At 42.5% G+C, this 21,154-nt stretch overlaps 1 protein-coding gene across 1 annotated transcript in view; it reads right to left on the bottom strand.

The window, feature by feature from the left end:
* Nucleotides 1-20,241, bottom strand: part of LOC110172762 (E3 ubiquitin-protein ligase TRIM7-like) — a 30,401-nt gene extending 10,160 nt beyond the window's left edge. Inside the window, exons 1-8 of the mRNA XM_055156794.1 lie at nt 20,104-20,241; nt 13,130-13,274; nt 10,781-11,006; nt 8,868-9,193; nt 7,102-7,206; nt 6,067-6,162; nt 2,187-2,420; nt 1,396-1,543 (exon numbers count right to left, since the gene is read on the bottom strand). Of these exons, the coding sequence (XP_055012769.1) occupies nt 1,396-1,543; nt 2,187-2,420; nt 6,067-6,162; nt 7,102-7,206; nt 8,868-9,193; nt 10,781-11,006; nt 13,130-13,270 (1,276 nt within the window). The 5' untranslated portion in view covers nt 13,271-13,274; nt 20,104-20,241. The remainder of the gene's footprint in view (nt 1-1,395; nt 1,544-2,186; nt 2,421-6,066; nt 6,163-7,101; nt 7,207-8,867; nt 9,194-10,780; nt 11,007-13,129; nt 13,275-20,103) is intronic.
* Between the last annotated feature and the right edge of the window lie 913 nt (nt 20,242-21,154).

The following is a 21,154-nucleotide window of genomic DNA, read 5'->3' as shown; positions in this document are numbered from 1 at the left end:
CCCGCCTCACCGTCACACCTGTCTCACCTGTCTCACCTGCCTCACCTGCCTCACCCGCCTCACCTGTCACACCTGTCTCACCCTGTCACACCTGCCTCACCTGTCCTCACCCTGTCTCACCTGCCTCACCTGTCTCACCCGCCTCACCCGTCTCACCTGTCACACCTGTCTCACTCTCACACCTGCCTCACCTGTCACCTGTCTCACCTGCCTCACCTGTCACACCTGTCTCACCCTCACACCTGTCACCTGTCTCCCGCCTCACCCTCACCCGTCACACCCGTCTCACCTGTCTCACCGCCTCACCTGTCACACCCGCCTCACCTGTCACACCTGTCTCACCTGTCACACCTGTCACCTGTCACACCTGTCTCACCTGTCACCTGTCTCACCTGTCTCACCTGTCACACCTGTCACACCTGTCTCACCTCACACCTGTCACACCCGCCTCACCTGTCACACCGCCTCACCTGTCTCACCTGCCTCATCCCTCTCACCTGCACACCGCCTCACCTGCCTCACCCGTCTCACCTGTCACACCGCCTCACCTGTCACACCCGCCTCACCTGTCTCACCGCCTCACCCTGTCTCACCTGTCACACACCGTCGTCACCTGTCTCACCTGTCTCACCCGCCTCACCTGTTCACACCTGTCTCACTCACCCCCTTCACCTGTCACACCTGTCTCACCCGCCTCACCTGTCTCACCCGTCACACCTGTCACACCTGTCTCACCTCCACACCTGCCTCACCTGTCACACCTGTCTCACCTGCCTCACCTGTCTCACCTGTCTCACCCGTCACACCTGCCTCACCTGTCTCACCTGCCTCACCTGTCTCACCCTGTCACACCTGCCTCACACCTGTCTCACCTGCCTCACCTGTCACACCTGTCTCACCTGCCTCACCTGCCTCACCTGTCACCTCACCCGCCTCACCTGTCACACCCGCCTCACCTGTCACACCTGCCTCACCCGTCTCACCTGTCACACCCGCCTCACCTGTCACACCCCTCACCTCACACCCGCCTCACCTGTCACACCTGTCTCACCTGCCTCACCTGTCTCACCTGTCACACCCTGCCTCACCTGTCACACCCGCCTCACCTGTCTCACCCTCTCACCTGTCTCACCTGTCTCACCTGTCTCACCTGCGTCTCACCTGTCACACCTGTCTCACCTGTCTCACCTGTCTCACCTGTCACACCTGTCTCACCTGTCTCACCTGCCTCACCTGTCACACCTGTCTCACCTGTCTCACCTGCCTCACCTGTCTCACCTGTCTCACCTGTCTCACCTGTCTCACCTGTCACACCTGTCTCACCCGCCTCACCTGTCTCACCTGTCACACCTGTCTCACCTGTCTCACCTGTCTCACCTGTCTCACCTGTCTCACCTGTCTCTGCGACCGTCTGAAGTTCGTCCTGAAACTTCTGCAGCTGAAGCGACAGGGACCTGTAGACGGCCTCCGCCCCCAGGTCGACGGTCACGCACGGCCGGGTCCAATCAGAGGCCAGGGGAGGGGCCCACAGAGAGGGAAGCGTCTGGGGAGAGGGGGAAGAGACCAGTAAGTCGGGGGTGTCGTACATGTGTGTCTATGACGGAAAGTTCAGCAGTCACCGGATCCATCAGTGTGGAAATCTCTGAATCAGAACTCTCTATTTTCTGAAAATTTTCAACATATTTTTCAACTTTTCATCACAAATCGCTTCTTAATTTGTGTAAAACTATAATTTATATTTAAAACAGGTTTTATTCTGCCAAGTTAAGTAAAAAAATCTAACTACAAATTAATCAAAACGTGGTGTAGTTGTTACTTTACTTTTAGAGAGTCTGTGAAACGCTTTTCTCCATGGAGATTTATAGTTGTTGCCTTGTCTGGAATGTTCCACTGTATGGCATTAAACCTTTCTATCTTCATGGAGACCAAACCAGACTAAGTTACAGATCAGATCTGTGGCGAGGCGACCCCGCACACAGTCAGAATGTCTGTTTTTCTAGGTATTTTTGAGCTCTAAAACCATCTGTAATTGCATAAATGTAAAGTCCAGCTGGTTAAAGTCACACTGTGGAACATTCCAGGCAGAGCAATGATGTCGCCATAGCAACAAGCAGGTGACAGACCCCCAACCAAAAAGTTACACAGTGCAAGCTTTAACTGGTTTCCCTCTACAGCCCCCGCGGCACCTTGAGTCCTTCGATGTGGTCCTCGGTCCGGCTCAGGTCCCGGATCTGGGTGTGTCTGGTCCGGAGCTGGTCCAGTTCCAGCTGGATCTGGCGCGTGGAGGTTTCGGCCTGGAGTTCTGCGGCGCGGCGCTTCGTCTCCAGAGTCTCCAGGAGGTCGGACTGAGCGCGCTCCACGGACGAGACCAGAGCCGAGAAGAAAGACAAGCTCCCGGCCGTTTGACGCTGGACGGAGACCTGAGAGGGACACGAGACAAAGGCGAGTTTTATCTGAGATCTCAAACTCAAACCCTCAGACCAACTGCTTTAACAACTCTGGAGTGACTCTACAATTGTACTTACAAAATAAACAGTGTTGTGAAGGTGACTTTTAAAATGTAATCCCCTACAGATTACAGATTACACACCCCAAAATGTAGTTTGTAACGTAATCCATTAAATTACTTAAAGGTTGTATAGAGGATTTTCCAAGGAACGAGAAATCCAGCGACTGTTTGTCCTTTTTCAAATGTTGCTCCTGCGTGAAACCCCCTCCCCTCCCCTACAGCTCCTACGTAGAAACGCCTCCTCCCTCCTCCTCCTTACGCCACAAAACAGGTTTGTTTACAGCCGTGCTGCACATGACTTGTAAACAACTAACTACAGTGTTGGTTAGACAAGACGGAGAAGTGAGGAGCGGGGGGAGGGGCGCGGACATTTTGTGCCCGGAGAAGTGAGGAGCAGGGAGAAGAGTGGATGGGCAGCGGGGACAGGAGCAGGAAAGGGGAGCAGAGAAGGTTGCGCGGAGATTCCGTGCGAATGAACTAGCTACAACACGCAGCAGCAAGCGGACTCTTTCTTTGCCTTGAAAATGACGTTTTCAGACATAGGATATCGCTTTCGTGTCCTGAAAAACGTTTGTCTAAGCTCTTGGAAATAAAGTACGTTTTCATAATAAGCAGAAGTTTCCTGTCCAGGAGTAATTTGTGGACCAGTGCGTCAGTCTTTAGACCCTTCGTCTGCTTCAGTCGCGCCATCGCTGGAATGAATCTACAAGAATCACCTTAGTTTGGCTTCGCTGCTTTTCCTCTTGTCTTCTTCTTTCAGCGACCTCAAAAAACGGACTTTCTTTTGCGGCGAACTGCTCCTGGATTCTTGTCGCCATTGCAACAAACTTTGTGCGAACTGTGAGGAAGATATAGGTCAAAAAAAGCCGCTAAGAACTGTTGCGTTGGTGGAGTAAACAGCGTCTGTGCGTCTTGCGTCTGTGGACTGCGTGACAGTCGTACGTAAACCACGTACCGGCGGCGCAGGCAAGTCAGTTACACTAGAAACGTAGGGAGTTTGATTGACAGCCTGTCAGCTCACAGATAACGAGGCAGTGTCGTTATCTATTGGCAAATGTTTAGCCCCACCACGTCCAGAGTTGATGAATTTTTATTCTCTTTTTTTTGGTCATCATAATTACAAGGCGACTGCACCTTTATAATCTATCACTGACAATTTGAAACAAAAAAAAATCCTCCATACAACCTTTAAGGTGAGTAATGTAATCTGAATACTTTGGATTATTTGATTTGCTGTAGAGAAACAAAGACGAGGAAATCTTCACATAAAATGTTTTGTCTGATAAAAGAAAATAAAAAGCCCAAACTTTACTGAACTAAATTAAAAATATTATTGATAGAAGAGGAGGAGACACTGTTTTAGTCCTGGTTTAGTCCTGGTTCAGTCCTAATTTAGTCCTGGTTCAGTCCTGGTTTAGTTCTGGTTTAGATCTAGTTTAGACGTGTTTTAGTCCTGGTTTAGTCCTGTTAAATCCTGTTTTAGTCCTGGTTTAGTCCTGTTTAGACCCAGTTTAGACCTAGTTTAGACCTGGTTTAGTCCTGGTTTAGTCCTGGTTTAGTCCTGGTTTAGTCCTGGTTTAGACCTGGTTTAGACCCAGTTTAGACCTGGGTTAGACCTGGTTTAGTCCTGGTTTAGATCTAGTTTAGACCTGGTTTAGTCCTGGTTTAGTGTTTAGACCAGTTTAGACCCGTTTAGACTGGGTCCTGGTTTAGTTTAGTTTGGGTTTAGTCCTTTTAGTCCTGTTAGGTTAGACCTGTTAGTCCGTTAGACCCTGGTTAGACCTGGTTTAGTCCTGGTTTAGATCTAGTTTAGACCTGGTTTAGTCCTGGTTTAGACCCAGTTTAGACCCAGTTTAGACCTGGGTTAGACCTGGTTTAGTCCAGCAATCAAACCAAACATGACTCCAGGTGCGTTTTGAATGACAAGGTTAAACGCTTCAAACGTGATGCATTTCTCAAACTCAGCTAAATAAACTCAAACAGAACCAGTTTTCCGGCTCGCTGACAGCTCGTGTCTTTGGGCTAAACATTCACACGGGTCAGAGCTCAGGCACGACCTCGAAACTTCACATATTTTGGATTTTTTTTTTTTTTTTTTTGAGACAGCCGCACGTGAAGGATCCCGCTGTGATTTATGTCGAGTTGTTTCCTCATCACAAAACAGACCCGGAGTTGTGTTTTGTTTCGGTTCACGCACGTTTAACACTCGAAAACGCTCACTTCATTGTGTTTTTAAACTCCGTACAGCTTCACTAGAATCATTTGAGATCATTTCAACTCTGGAATTGTGAATCTCTACTCAATAAAATGTAAAAATGAAGCTGTTAACTTTAAAAACTAGACTGTAAGTGTCACTTTTTTTCATGGTTTGGGTGTTTCCGGTGTGACTCTACTGCGCATGTCTCCTGCAGAAAGAGCCTCTGTCCTGTCTGTATCACGTCAGTCGATCGCACCGTTACTTCTGCACCACCAGTGTTGGGAAGTTTACTTTTAAAATGTAATCCCCTACAGATTACAGATTACACACCCCAAAATGTAGTTTGTAACGTAATCCATTAAATTACTTAAAGTGAGTAATGTAATCTGAATACTTTGGATTACTTGATTTGCTGTAGAGAAACAAAGACGAGGAAATCTTCGCATAAAATGTTTTATCTGATAAAAAAAAAAAAAAAGCCCAGACTTTACTTAAACATATTAAAAATATTATTGATAGAAGACGAGGAAACACGTCCACACAGCAGGATTTAGACCTGTTAAATCCAGTTTTAGACCTGGTTTAGACCTGGTTTGGACCTGGTTTAGACCTAGTTTTAGTCCTGGTTTAGACCTCGTTTGGACCTAGTTTAGACCTACTTTTAGTCCTGGTTTAGATCTGGTTTTAGTCCTGGTTTAATCCTGGTTTAGACCTGGTTTGGACCTGGTTTAGACCTAGTTTTAGTCCTGGTTTAGACCTCGTTTGGACCTAGTTTAGACCTACTTTTAGTCCTGGTTTAGATCTGGTTTTAGACCTGGTTTAGTCCTGGTTTAGACCTGGTTTTAGACCTGGTTTGGACCTGGTTTAGACCTAGTTTTAGTCCTGGTTTAGACCTCGTTTGGACCTAGTTTAGACCTACTTTTAGTCCTGGTTTAGACCTGGTTTTTGGTTTTAGTCCTGGTTTAGACCTGGTTTTAGTCCTGGTTTAGACCTGGTTTAGTGTCCAGCAAACCTGAAGAACTGTTCATATGTGACGTTAACAGTCTGTTGTTCTCTCTTCTATTGTTTTTACTACAACTTGACTTTACACAGGAAATGTCAGTTTCTACTCGCTGATTTTATAAAACAAATTTCCCCCAAAAAGTGAGACTTATTCTCCGGAGCAACTTGTAGTCCAAAAAACACGGTCATAATAAAGGGAAATAATAATGTGTGAAAGAAACAAGATCTTTTTTTGAGGAGATAACAACATTATAACCTCACAAGCGTTTGTTTTGCGTAATATAAAACCTTTACGATCTTTACAGACAGTTCTAGTTTGTTTATTTCCGTTCGTAGAAAATAAAAATGAATAACTTACCTCCAGTTGGGACATAGATTCTCTGATCTCAGACAGTTTTGTGACGCGCTCCTTGATCATGTCGTCAACCTCTTTCTCCAAAGAACTCAAATACACCTGAAAACACACACAGGTACAGGAATTAAAGTCAAAATGAAACGGTAGAAGCAGCGGTAGAATATTAGAAGTGGTATTAGAGAGAAAGAGGCAGATAGAAAGAACAAAAATGTGGCTGTTTGCTGCAGGTGTTCCAATCAGTAGGAGCAAGTAGAGGTGCTCTTGGAAAAAAAGGATTAAAACTCAAACACAACGGACTCCAGGCAAAGTTAACACATTGCACGAGGAAAAATATAGTTAAAAGGCCTTTATTTGAATGGCCAAAGCCGACATGTTTCGACCTTAACTGGTCTGAATTAAGCCCTGATGAAGACCAGTTAAGGTCGAAACATGTCGGCTTTGGCCATTCAAATAAAGGCCTTTTAACTATATTTTTCCTCGTTGCGATGTGTTAACTTTTTCTTCTGTTTTGGAGCGCCTGGAGTCCGTTGTGTTTGAGAAAGAGGCAGATACTTTATTGATCCTGAGGGAAATTCGAGTTTTGCTGCAGTAACATTTCCACTGTGTGTCTCAGTTCCTTTGTGTCTCAGTCAAAGGTCTCAGTTTAAGGAGGACTGGTCAGGGAGGATCAGGGCAGATCTGTGTCAAAAGTGTCCCTCCTCTGTGTCCTGCGGCATCACAGCAGCCTCCAGGGGGCGCCATTGTCATATCTCTCCACTCTGTGTTGAGCCACGTCCGGATGCTCTTTGTGGATTATCACAGCTCAGTCTTCAGTACAATCATCCCGGACATTTTCATGACCAAACTGGACACTCTTGTGTTCCCACGTCTCAAAGACTTCAAGACTTTTTAACCAAGTTTGCTCAGACCACGAAACTCGACCCTCACCTCTTCCCGCTCCTGTTCTGTCTACACACGCGACTGCAGCCCGACCGGCCACAGTAATGACACAGATAGAAGTAGTAGTATTAGAAGTAGTAGGAATAGTAGTAGTAGTACTTTGGTCTCCTTCCATTGAGTCTCGATGCTGATGACGTCGTGGTCTGGATGATCCTCTTCCTCACACTCAGGACAAATGCACATCTGATCCGTCTGACAATACAACTGCAAACAAACAAACAAACAACAAACAATAAAACAACACAAATAAACAAACAAACAATAAAACAATAAAACAAACACACAAATAAACAAACAAACAATAAAACAAACACACAACCAATCAGCAAAGAAGTAAACAAGCAAACCGTCGATCCGTCTGACAGAAGGACTGACATCGTAACAATCGAACAGTAAAACAGTTTGAATCTGTTTATTTGTTTCATTATCTCAGACAGAAGAGCGCCCCCTGCAGGTACAGACCGTGTCCTGTGTGAACTCAAGACGCACAAACTGAAGCAAAAACCAACCCCAAGGCTTTTTTTTACTGGAAGAGTAATTAGCATTTACTGGAAAATCTGGAAAATCTTCTCTCTTTTATTCCAAATATTTGAACGGACAAACTCTTGTTTAGTGTAGAACAAGTTAGCAGCCACTTTTATGTATGTTTAAGTACGGATTTAATGTGGTGACACCGTGAAATTCTTACTTAGTTAACTTTTACAGCAAGAAGGATTTTTGTGATATTAAGAATCCATCTTGTGCAGAGCCAAAGGCAAAGCGCCCAAACAAACCAAAACAAAAGGAGAAATTCAGTTTGTCAAATGGACAAAAGTTTGTTTTGGGCAGACGCTGGTGGACACTGACTTATATCTGCCTGAAGGAGGAGCTAACTACACTGAAACTACTCTGAAACTAACTTGTTTACAGTTTCTGTTAGTTTGTTAGACCTATTAAACTTGCACTGAGTGTGGGTCATATAAGCAGAATCATTCAGGGCCATAATGAAGCTTTCACTCCTCTGGGTCTGACCTGGACATCACTGTTGTTTTCTCGTTTGTTTTGATTTAGGTTTGAAGATGGAGCTATAAATGCGAGACAGTCTGAGGCTGTTGATTCTACACTCTCCTCTGGTTCTAAACTCTCTCTGGTTCTACACTCCTCTGGTTCTAAACTCTCCTCTGGTTCTGGTTCTAAACACTCCTCTGGTTCTAAACTCTGGTTCTAAACTCTCCTCTGGTTCTCGTCTCTGGTTCTAAACTCTCCTCTGGTTCTCGTCTCTGGTTCTAAACTCTCCTCTGGTTCTCGTCTCTGGTTCTAAACTCTCCTCTGGTTCTCGTTCAGGTTCTAAACTCTCCTCTGGTTCTGGTTCTAAACTCTCCTCTGGTTCTCGTCGCAAGTTCTAAACTCTCCTCTGGTTCTGGTTCTAACCTCTCCTGGTTCTAAACTTTTCTCTGGGTCCAAATTCATCTCTGGTTCTAAACTCTCTGGTTCTAAACTCTCCTCTGGTTCAAAACCCGTCTCAGGTTCTAAACTCTCCTCTGGTTCTGGTTCTAAACACTCCTCTGGTTCTAAACTCTGGTTCTAAACTCTCCTCTGGTTCTCGTCTCTGGTTCTAAACTCTCCTCTGGTTCTGGTTCTAAACTCTCCTCTGGTTCTCGTCGCAAGTTCTAAACTCTCCTCTGGTTCTGGTTCTAACCTCTCCTGGTTCTAAACTTTTCTCTGGGTCCAAATTCATCTCTGGTTCTAAACTCTCTGGTTCTAAACTCTCCTCTGATTCAAAACCCGTCTCAGGTTCTAAACTCTCCTCTGGTTCTGGTTCTAAACTCTCTCCTCTGGTTCTGGTCTCTGGTTCTAAACTCTGTGGTTCTCTGCGGTGGACTCACCATGATGGCGCGGCCGTGGGCGGGGCACAGGGGCAGGTTGTGGACTTCTTCGGCTCCGCTCAGGGTGAAGCGTCTGGGGGCGTGTTTGAAGCGGGGAGGGGGGCGGGGGGGAGGAGAGTCGCTCGCCGGGGACCAGGGGAGGGGGGAGGAGCCGGGCTCAGGGGGGGAGGAGCCATTGGAGAGGGGGGAGGAGCCTCGTCGAGAGGAGGGGGAGGAGCCGCGGTGCGAGGAGGAGGAGCGGGTGGAGGAGGAGGAGGAGGAGCCGCGGCGCTGCTCGTGGGGGATCAGCAGGTTCTCCGTCTCTGGGAGGGAAATGGCCATTCTCTCTGAGGAGCAGGACAAACATCAGTGAACACAAAGGAGCGAGTCATGTTTGACTCTTGAATCTGATTTTCAAGTCGCCATTTTTCCAATCAACCCTCCTTTTCACCACCTCCTGTACACGCCCACTGTGACGTACGTGCTTCATTCTTTCCAATTTTATTTTGTTTATTAGTGATACATGTCGGATTTCACAGCGTTGCTTCGTGATTTTGGTACAAATGAAAAAAAAAATTGGGTGACGTTTTACGGTGACGTCAGCTCCCACTGGAAACCACTGTTTTCTAACACAGAAGTCAGCGCACTTGTTTCTTTTATTAAGTCGTTTTAGATCAATATTGTGATTTAAAATGTCACAATTATAACAGAAAGATCCGCAGGTGTCAGAGATTATAACTTTATAGCTCACACAAACACAATGTGTCCTTTAACAGAGCAGTGAAAAAGGACGAGGGAGACTTAAACTGCATTCAGACTGCAGCGTCCACGCGTCCAGTTCACATGTAAAGTCTAAGTGGACGCGCGTCTGGGGTGTCTTGCGTTTTTGCAGCGCGTCTTCAGGTGTCAGAGCGGCGAGAATGTGGCGATGAAGCCTGAAAGCTCAAGACACACGTGCAGGGCGTTGGGGTCAGAAGTTGAGGAAAGTTGAGGTTGAGGGTTCAAGGACGACTATCCAGTGATGTTGTGAAATAATTACCCAGAAGAAGGAGAAGAAAGAGAAAGACCTGAGAACCACACCAGAACAAGAAATTTACGGCGTGTCATTAGCGGAGTATAAATATAAACACACCGCAACCACTGAGCGAAACGCCTCCACTGATGAGTTTATGTAATAAATACACTAAAGTCTCTCTCAACCAGGAAAACAAGGCACTGACAGACTGCAGCGACGCCCTGGGTGCACCACAAGTATTTTTCTCCTGTTCGTCCATGGCGGTAGCAGCCAGCCTGGCGCCACCTAGTGCCTCTACTCAATTTAATTTCTCTCCAGTGACTAGGTCAGGTATTAGAATACACTAGACGGTTTGCAAGAACCCTGGAAGTGCGAGTTCGGGCACCAGCCAATCAGCGAGTAGTCAGATATTCTGTGTTGCCAATGATTCCTGAGATCGAGGATTTAAAGCCAGAACGAAGAGAATGTTTGGTGAATTTTATCAAGGGGAAAGACGTTATTGTTCTTCTTCCTACAGGATTTGAAGCATTGCATACGTCACGACCAAACAGCAGAGATCAGTTAAATAAAAAAGTACCCGCCTACTGTCGAGCGAATAAATTCTAATGCTGCGAGGTCACGCGGTTTCTACAAAGTGAACCCGTCTGATGAATCAGGCTACGGTGTTGGGGCATCTGAAATACAAAAGCGTCCAACTAAAGGCGTCCAGCGTGTTTTTGACGCCGCGATCTGAATGCAGCTTAACAACTTTCAAGGACCAAGGACGCCTCCTAAAAGCCGGACTGCAGACGGCGCTGTTCTCCTACCAATACAGATCGGAGAATAATCTTTGAAAATCTTTGGCTGAAAAGTTCCACAGTGCAGCTTTAAATAAACTAAACTCGTCACCGCTGTGTGTGTGTGTGTGTGTGAGCCTCACCATTGCGCGGTTGGTGGTGGAAGGGCTTGGACAGTTTCTTCTGGATGTGGTTGAGCAGGTTGTTTCGGGGGTGAGATTTTCCTCGTTTTTGCGTCGTCTCCCTCGGCCCGTCGATCCGATCTTCTTTCATGGACTTGAAGTGCTCCGTGATCTCTCTCAGCGTCCGGTTTATCTGCAGGTCTGGTTTCTTGTAGTACGTCTTCTTGCACAAAGGGCACTGGCAAACCTGACGACCAGGACGAGACGTAAACGTGAAGTCAAAATACACTGGGAGTTTGCAAGTTTTATTCAGAGAAACAGACCGAACATTTCCTCTGTAATGTGAAGTTCATGAGGTATTGGAGGAGTCGCAATATAATCACTAAATCCCAAAGATCAGACCGTGACACTTTACAAATGAAGAGAACTGAGCGTCACTGTGTTTATAAAACTCTGTCTGTCAGGGCTAATGCTAATGCTAATGCTACCGCTAATGCTACCGCGAATGCTAACGCTAATGCTAATGTTAATGCTAACGCTAATGTTTACTTCTAATAAATATTGAAATAACGCCAGAGACTGAAATAATCTACACTTAAAATAATCTGGTTGCCTTTACTAGGAATTTAATTTTGTTGTTGTTACATTTAACGTTTTAATAAAAGTTACTGACACAAAAGGTTATTGTTTACATCAAAACTGTGCACTTTTCTACGGAAGCCCATTTCAGTCATTATTACAAGTTTTAAACTCATAGCTAAGAGACTTTAAAACTCGTAATTATGACTTTCTGTGAGACTTTATTTTTTATTTGCTGGTGGAAATGAGTTTCCACACTTTTCAGTTTGATGATGTGAACATAATTTTGTTTTTTTTTTTTATGATAATGATTTCTAAAAGCAGAAGTGTCCTTCAATGAAGTTTTCTCCTAATTTTTTCTGCAGTATTTGGACTTTCATTTCTGACCATGGCTCCTTTTTTTTATTTATATTATTTATTTGTGTATTTTTGCAGTCTAATCTGATCTTGGCTCCTTTTAACTGATATTATTTTTTTGTATTTTTTGGTAGTCTCTATTCTGACCTTGGCCCTATTATATATATATATATATATATATATATATATATATATATATATTGCTCCTTTTCATTTATATCATTTGTGTATTTTTTTTTCCATCTCTGGTCTGATCTTGGCTCCTTTTTACTTACATTCTTTGTATTTGTGCATTTTTTTCCATCTTTGGCTCCTTTTTATTTATATTTATTTGTATTTGTATTTTTTGCAGTCTCTTTCCTGACCTTGGCTCCTTTACATTTATATTTATTTTATTTGTAATAATAATACATTTTTATTTTTTTACAGTCTCTGGTCTGACCTCGACTCTTTTATATTTATTTTGTTACTTATTTGTTTTTTTTTATTATTATTATTATTATTTTTACAGTCTTTGGTTTGACCTTGGCTCTTTTTATTTATTTTATTTATTTATTTATTTTTACAGTCTCCGGTCTGACCTTGGCTCTTTTTTATTTTATTTTATTTATTTATTTATTTTTACAGTCTCCGGTCTGACCTTGGCTCTTTTTTATTTTTATTTATTTTATTTGTATTTGTGTTTTTTTTGTTGGTTTGTTTGTTTTTCTGTATTTTTACAGTCTTTTTCCTGACCTTGACCCCTTTTTATTCATATTATTTATTTATATTTGTGGTTTTTTTGTTTTTTTTTGTTTTTTTTTTTTGCAGTCTCGTTCCTGACCTTGGCTCCTTTTTTATTTATTTAATTTATATTTGTGTGTTTGTTTTTTTTTTACAGTCTCTTTCTTGATCTTGGCTAATTTTTTTTAAAATTTTATTTATATTTGTGTGTGTGTTTTTGCAGTCTTTTTCCTGACCTTTGCTCCTTTATATTTATTTTATTTGTATTTCTTTTTCAGTCTTTTTCCTGACCTTGGCTCCTTTTTAATTTATTTTATTTATATTTGTGTGTTGTTGTTTTTTTCAGTCTTTTTCCTGACCTTGGCTCCTTTATATTTATATTATTTGTATTTATGTGTTTTGTTATTTTTTTGCTGTCTCTTCCCTGACCTTGGCTCATTTTTTATTTATTTTATTTATATTTGTGTGTTTTTGTTTTTGTTTTGCAGTCTTTTTCCTGACCTTGGCTCCTTTTTTATTTATTTTATTTATATTTGTATGGAGTTTTTTTGCAGTCTTTTTCCTGACCTTGGCTCCTTTTTAATTTATTTTATTTATATTTGTGTGTTTTTGTTTTTTTTCAGTTTTTTTCCTGACCTTGGCTCCTTTTTTTATTTTATTTTTTTATTAATATTTGTGTGTTTTTGTTTTTTTTCAGTCTTTTTTCCTGACCTTGGCTCCCTCCCAGTACTTGCTGATGCAGCTCAGACAGAAGCTGTGTCCGCACGGCGTGGAGGCCGGGTTCGTGAACAGGTCCAGGCAGATGGAGCAGAGGAACTCGTCGTCTGTGAGGAACCCGCCGTCCAGAGACATGATCCTGCACAACACAAACGCACACAGGTCAAAGGTCACAGGTCACAGGTCAGAGGATGTTTATTTTGATTTTTATTAAAGACAATAGATTATAACATTTAACTAAATAAAACAAATAGCATTAAAACAAAACGCAACAATATAGAACAACCTGGCATTACAGTAGTGAGAATTTTCATGTTTACAGATTTTATATTAACACAATCTTAACCAGTTCAACCGGTTTGGACTAATTAGTGACAGATCATTAACTGAGAGTTCTGACCCGGTTAATGCAAGAGGTGAGTGAGTTCAAGAGTTTCAGGACATATTTACAAAGCCAATATTATAATAGCAATTTTTTTTATCTATTTTATGTTTTTTGTTTTTTTCCCAGTGGTTTTAAAGGTCTTATATGACTCAAAACTGACTCTTGTGAGCTTTAATAATGTTGTTTCCTCGTCACAAACAAACCTGGAGATGTGGTTTTACTATCATAAAAACTAAACAGGACTAAACCAGGACTAAACTAAAACAGGACTAAACTAAACTAGGTCTAAACCAAGACTAAACCAGGTCTAAACCAGGACTAAACAGGTCTAAACCAGGTCTAAACCAGGACTATACCAGGTCTAAACCAGGACTAAACCAGGAACTAAATCTAAACCAGGTCTAAAAAACTAAACCAGGTCTAAACCAGGACTAAACCAAGACTATACCAGGTCTAAACTAAACTAGGTCTAAACCAGGACTAAACCAGGTCTAAACTAGTTCTAAACTAAACTAGGTCTAAACCAGGACTATACCAGGTCGAAACCAGGACTAAAACCAGGTCTAAACAAACTAAACCAGGTCTAAACAGGTCTAAACTAAACTAGGTCTAAACCAGGACTAAACCAGGTCTAAACCAGGTCTAAACCAGGACTAAACCAGGTCTAAACTAAACTAGGTCTAAACCAGGACTAAACCAGGTCTAAAAAGGTCTAAACCAGGACTAAACCAGGTCTAAACTAAACTATACCAGGTCTAAACCAGGACTAAACCAGGTCTAAACTAAATTAGGTCTAAACCAGGTCTAAACCAGGACTAAACCAGGTCTAAACCAAGACTATACCAGGTCTAAACCAGGACTAAACCAGGTCTAAACTAAACCAGGTCTAAACCAGGACTAAACCAAGACTAAATTAAACGAGGACTAAACCAGGTCTAAACCAGGACTAAACGAAGACTAAATTAAACCAGGACTAAACCAGGTCTACTGATTACTAAAAAGTTTTATAGTATTTTTTTTATTATAGTTTGAGCTGAAAAATATACAAATAAAAACAGCTAAAAATACACATTGATCAAGTTGTTTCTGTATCAGAATCTGTGGAAAATATTTTTACTTTTAATTATTTCCCTCTGGTCTGTGTACTTTTATTTTCCTCAAGTTTGTGTACATTTTTTTTACATGTTCTTGTTCATGTAACTCGGATCTTATCTCAGTTCTGGAAGTTTCTGAGAATGAAGCGGAGCAGCATTCATGTGTAAGTGGAATATTTTCCCGCACCGACGTGTCTCTGGACGGTTTACGGTTTAATGACACGAGTTTCTCATGATTCACGTTAAAAACCAACAAAACGGATTATGAATTTACGAATTACGTCAAATTTACATCAAATTATAAATCAGAACTTTAAGTAAAGAAAGAAAAAAACAAAAAACAACACAGACACAAAATCTACAAACTGGACTAAAACTTTATACAACTGAACTAGAATAAACTAGGACTAAACCAGGTCTAAAACAGGACTGAACCAGGTCTAAACCAGGACTAAACTAGGACTAGAACTAGGACTAAACCAGGATTAAATCAGAACTAAACCAGGACTAAACCAGGTCTAAAACAGGACTGAACCAGTTCTGAACCAGGACTAAATCAGAACTAAACCAGGACTAAACCGGGACTAAACCTGATCTAAATCAGGACTGAACCAGTTCTAAACTAGGACTAGAACTAGGACTAAACCAAGATTAAATTAGAACTAAACCAGGACTAAACAAGGTCTAAATCAGGACTGAACCAGTTCTAAACCAGAACTAAACCAGGACTAAACCGGGACTAAACCTGGTCTAAATCAGGACTGAACCAGGACTAAACCAGGACTAAACCGGGACTAAACCTGGTCTAAATCAGGACTGAACCAGTTCTAAACCAGGACTAGAACCAGTTCTAAACCAGGACTAAACTAGGACTAGAACTAGGACTAAACCAGGACTAAACCAGAACTACAACCAGGTCTAATCCAGGACTAAACCAGGACTAGAACCAAGACTAAACCAGGTCTATTTCAGAACTAAACCAGGTCTAACCAAGACTAAACCAGGTCTATTCCGAAACTAAACCAGAACTTAACCAGGTCTAATCAGGACAAAACCAGGTCAAATCCAGTTCTAAACCTATAAAACCTATTTTATCTGCATGAGTGACAGATGGACACGTGTAATGCCGCACTGTGGAATATTCCGGACAAAGGGACATGATGAAAGTATTTGAGAATGAAGCGGAGCAGCATTCATGAGTAAGTGGAATATTTTCCCGCACCGACGGTTTACGGTTTAATGACACGTGTTTCTCATGATTCACGTTACTTATAAAACAGTACTAATACTACTACTACTACTACTACTACTACTACTACTTTGTACTTCTACTTGAGTAATATTATTCTGAAGTAACATTATTTTTACTGAAGTACAATTGTTGGTGACTCATCCTCCTCTGGGGTTTAATCAAATCAGTAAATAAAAAAAAATAAAAATAAACACAAGTTCTAAAAATTTGACTAAAACTGTATAGAAGTGAACTAAGTCTAAACCAAGTCTAAACCAGGACTAAACCAAGTCTAAACCAGGACTAAACCAGGTCTAAACCAGGACTTAACTAGGACTAAACCAGGACTAAACTAGGACTAAACCAGGACTAAACCAGTTCTAAACCAGGACTTAACTAGGTCTAAACAAGGTCTGTTCCAGAACTATACCAGGTCTAAACCAAGACTAAACTAGGACTAAACCAGGACTAAACTAGGACTAAACCAGGACTAAACCAAGACTAAACCAGGACTAAACTAGGACTAAACTAGGACTAAACTAGGACTAAATATGGACTAAACCAGGACTAAACTAAAACTAAACCAGGTCCAAACCAGTTCTAAACCAGGACTAAACCAGGTCTAAACAAGGTCTAAACAAGGTCTATTCCAGAACTATACCAGGTCTAAACCAGGACTATACCAGAACTAAACTAGGACTAAACCAGGTCTAAAACAAGACTAAACCAGAACTGAACCAGTTCTAAACCAGGACTAAACCACTACTAAACCAGGTCTAAACAAGGTCTATTCCAGAACTATACCAGGTCTAAACCAGAAATAATCCAGGTCCAAGCCAGGACTAGAACCAAGACTAAACCTGAACTAAATCAGAACTAAACTAGGTCTAAACCAGGACTAAAACAAGACTAAACCAGATCTAAGCCACAAATAAACCAGAATTAAATCAGCACTAAACAAGTTCTATTCCAGACTAATCCAAGTCTAAGTCTAAACCAGGTCTAAACCAGGACTAATCCAGGTCTAAACCAGGTCTAATCCAGGTCTAAACCAGGTCTGAGCAGGTTGACCTTTCCTCCAGATCAGATGGAGGATGTGAGTTTACTTAAGTTAACGAGACGGTGACACAAAAAACTAAATACGGCAGAAAAATAGAAACCCACCAAACCGGGTCTGAACCAGGTCTGGACCAGGTCTGAACCAGGTCTGGACCAGGTCTGAACCAGGTCTGAACCAGGTCTGAACCAGGTCTGGACCAGGTCTGAACGACAAGAAAAGAACAAAACAAACACGACACTTTCACTTAAAAATTTAAAACTTAAAACTTTAAATCACCCAGCACTTTTATTTTCAAAGTGTAAATCGAAAATCTTAAGTTATAAAACCAGGAATGAAATGTGAAAATGATCAAAATAGCTGTTTAGATTTAAAGCTGCACTGCATAACTTTTCTTGGTGGAGCGTCCGCTGTCTGCTTGCCTGAAATGTTCCATGATGTGACTTTAAACACATCCATCAGCGTTTATTCAGTACTTGTTCCTGTTGCTTAAAAATACAATATTTCCTTCTGTGAATAGACGCGCCTCTCCGCAGATCTGAGCTGTAACGTGGCCTAGTTCTATAAATAGGATTAGTCTGTACTGTGGGACATTCTAGAGGAAGCGATAATGTTTCCATGGCGACAAATAGGTCTAAACCAGGTCTAAACCCAGGACTAAACTAGAGCTAATAAAGAACTATATCAGGTCTAAACTAGGACTAAACCAGGTCTAAACCCAGGACTAAACTAGAGCTAATAAAGAACTATATCAGGTCTAAACCATGACTAAACCAGGTCTAAACTAGGGCTAAACCAGGACTAAACCAGGTCTAAACCCAGGACTAAACTAAGACTACACCAGTTCTAAACCAGGACTAGAACCAAGAATAAACTTGGTCTAAACCAGAACTAAATCAGAACTAAACTAGATCTAAACCAGGACTAAAACAAGACTAAACCAGGACTAAACCAGGACTAACCTAGGACTAAACCAGGACTAAACCAGGTCTAAACCCAGGACTAAACTAAGACTACACCAGTTCTAGACCAGGACTAAACCAGGTCTAAACCAGGACTAGAACCAAGAATAAACTTGGTCTAAACCAGGACTAAACCAGAACTAAACTAGATCTAAACCAGGACTAAACCAGGTCTAAACCGGGACTAACCTAGGACTAAACCAGGTCTAAACCCAGGACTAAACTAAGACTACACCAGTTCTAGACCAGGACTAAACCAGGTCTAAACCAGGACTAGAACCAAGAATAAACCAGGACTAAACCAGAACTAAATCAGAACTAAACTAGATCTAAACCAGGACTAAAACAAGACTAAACCAGGACTAAACCAGGACTAACCTAGGACTAAACCAGGACTAAACCAGGTCTAAACCAGGACTAGAACCAAGAATAAACTTGGTCTAAACCAGGACTAAACCAGAACTAAATCAGAACTAAACTAGATCTAAACCAGGACTAAACCAGGTCTAAACCAGGACTAAAACAAGACTAAACCAGGTCTAAACCAGGACTAAAACAAGACTAAACCAGGTCTAAACCAGGACTAAAACAAGACTAAACCAGGACTAAACCAGATCTAAGTCACAACTAAACCAGAACTAAATCAGAAATAACAAGATCTATTCCAGAACTAAACCAGGACTAATCCAAGTCTTAGTCTAAACCAGGTCTAAACCAGGTCTAAACCAGGTCTAAACCAGGTCTGAACCAGGTCTAAACCAGGTCTGAACCAGGTCTGAACATGTTGACCTTTCCTCCAGATCAGATGGAGGATGTGAGTTTACTTAAGTTGACGAGGCGGTGACACAGGTTTAGGTTTAGGTCAGTGGGGCAAATCCTGACGCCGAGAAAAACAACAAAACACCGCAAAAAAATAGAAACCCACCAAACCGGGTCTGGACCGGGTCTGGACCGGGTCTGGACCAGGTCTGGACCGGGTCTGGACCGGGTCTGGACCGGGTCTGAACCACAACAAAAGAACAAAACAATCCACACTTTTAAAACTTAAACCCATGGAAATCGAAAATCTTAAATTATAAAACCGGGAAAAACGTGAAAATTACCAAAAATACTTGTTTAGATTTAAAGCTGCATTGCGCAACTTTTCTCGTGGACGGTTTACTATCTTCTTGTCTCCGTGGAGATGTTATCGCGTCGCCTGAAATGTTCCATGACATGACTTTAAGCACATCCATCAGCGTTTATTCAGTACGTGCTTTTCTGTTGCTCAAAAATACAGCGAATAGACGCGCCTCTCCACAGATCTGACCTGCAGTCTAGCACAGTGAGAGTTTGAGAAGGACTGTAAACCAGGACTAAACCAGAATTAAACCAGGTCCAAACCAGGACTAAACCAGGTCCAAATCAAGACTAAATGAGAATCAAATCTGGGACTAAACCAGGATTAAACTAGGGCTGAAGCAGGTCCAAACCAAGGCTAAAGCAGGACTATAAACCAGGACTAAACCGGGTCCAAACCAGGTCTGAACCAGGATTAAATCAGGATTAAATCAGGACTAAATCAGGACTAAAGCAGGACTATAAACCAGGATTAAACCAGGTCCAAACCATGTCCAAAATAGGGACTAAATCGGAACTAAACCAGCGGCTAAAACAGGTCCAAACCAGGACTAAAGCAGGACTACAAACCAGGATTAAACCAGGTCCAAAATAGGGATTAAATCAGAACTAAACCATGGACTAAAACAGTTCCAAACCAGGATTACACGAGGATTCAAGCAGGACTGTAAACCAGGAATAAACCAGAATTAAACAAGGTCCAAACCAGGAATAAACCAGGTCCAAATCAGGACTAAAGCAGGACTATAAACCATGTCCAAACCATGTCCAAAATAGGGACTAAACCAGAACTAAACCAGGATTAAACTAGTTCCAAACCAGGTCCAAACCATTGATTAAACCAGGACTAAACCTGGACTCAACCAGGGACTAAACCATGACCAAACCAGGTCCAAACCAGGGACTAAACCAGGACTAAAGTGGAACTATAAACCAGGATCAAACCAGAATTAAACAAATTCCAAACCAGTTAAAAGAGCCAGGTCCAAACCAGGACTAAACCAGGACTAAACCAGTTACAAAACCAGGTCCAAACCAGGACTAAACCACTAAAACATAAATGATCTAACCTCATTGTTTTTGTTCATTCAGTAACAGTTTCCTAATCTCTTGCACCTACCTGTTCTGTGGTTCTGGACTCTCGGTCTGGTTCTGGACTCTCGGTCTGGTTCTGGACTCTTGGTCTGGTTCTGGTCTCTCGGTCTGGCTTTAGTCTTTGGTTCTGATTCTGTTCTGGGTCTTGATCTGTAAACCTTCTGCACACAGACTTCAGAATAAACCCATTGACACTTGGAGCTCCTTTTATTGCTGTGTCAGTTTAAGCCCCGCCCCTTCCTCCCTCCCTCCTGCGCACCTGCCCAGGTGAATGCCGCCTGACAGGTTCACCGCTGACAGGACAGGAACCTTTTCCGACCTTCGCAATCTCATCGTTTACTTTATAATTAATCGTTTTTAATGGCTTTAGGCGGTGTTGACTCTCGTTCACTCTGCGCTCGTCGCCGCGGATCTTTTGTTGTCGTTTTGAGAAGTAGGTCAGAGGTCATGTTTATTTTTTTTTTTTTTGCGATGACGTTTTTACGTTCTTCACTTTCCCCTGTAGCCTCCGGCGACACTTAAAGCCGCGCTGACTTTCTTGTCTTGGTCTTAGCCTTTAAAAGTCTCGGTCTTGAGTCGGTCTTGACCTTTAAAACTCTCGGTCTTGTCTCGGTCTTTAAAAGTCTCGGTCTCGGTCTCGTCTCGGTCTCGGTCTTTAAAAGTCTCGGTCTTGTCTCGGTCTTTAAAAGTCTTTGTCTTGTCTCAGTCTCAACCTTTGAAAGTCTCAGTCTTGCCTCAGTCTTGTCTCAGTCTTGTCTCGGTCTCGACTTTTGAAAGTCTCGGTCTTGTCTCGGTCTCTTCTCGGTCTTGTCTCGGTCTCGACCTTTAAAACTCTCGGTCTTGTCTCGGTCTCGTCTCGGTCTTGTCTCAGTCTCATCTCGGTCTCTTCTCGGTCTTGTCTCGGTCTCGGTCTTTAAAAGTCTCTCGGTCGGTCTTGTCTCTCTTGTCTCGGTCTTTAAAACTCTCAGTCTTGTCTCAGTCTCGGCCTTTAAAAGTCTTTGTCTTGTCTCGGTCTCAACCTTTGAAAGTCTCGGTCTTTAAAAGTCTCGGTCTTGTCTCGGTCTCGGCCTTTAAAA

Source organism: Boleophthalmus pectinirostris, unplaced genomic scaffold, assembly GCF_026225935.1.
Source record: "Boleophthalmus pectinirostris isolate CB_2022bp ecotype Guang Dong unplaced genomic scaffold, ASM2622593v1 HiC_scaffold_20, whole genome shotgun sequence".
Lineage (NCBI taxonomy): Eukaryota > Metazoa > Chordata > Actinopteri > Gobiiformes > Gobiidae > Boleophthalmus > Boleophthalmus pectinirostris.
Note: the sequence above shows the minus strand (reverse complement) of the source record. Positions and strands in the feature narration are given on the sequence as shown.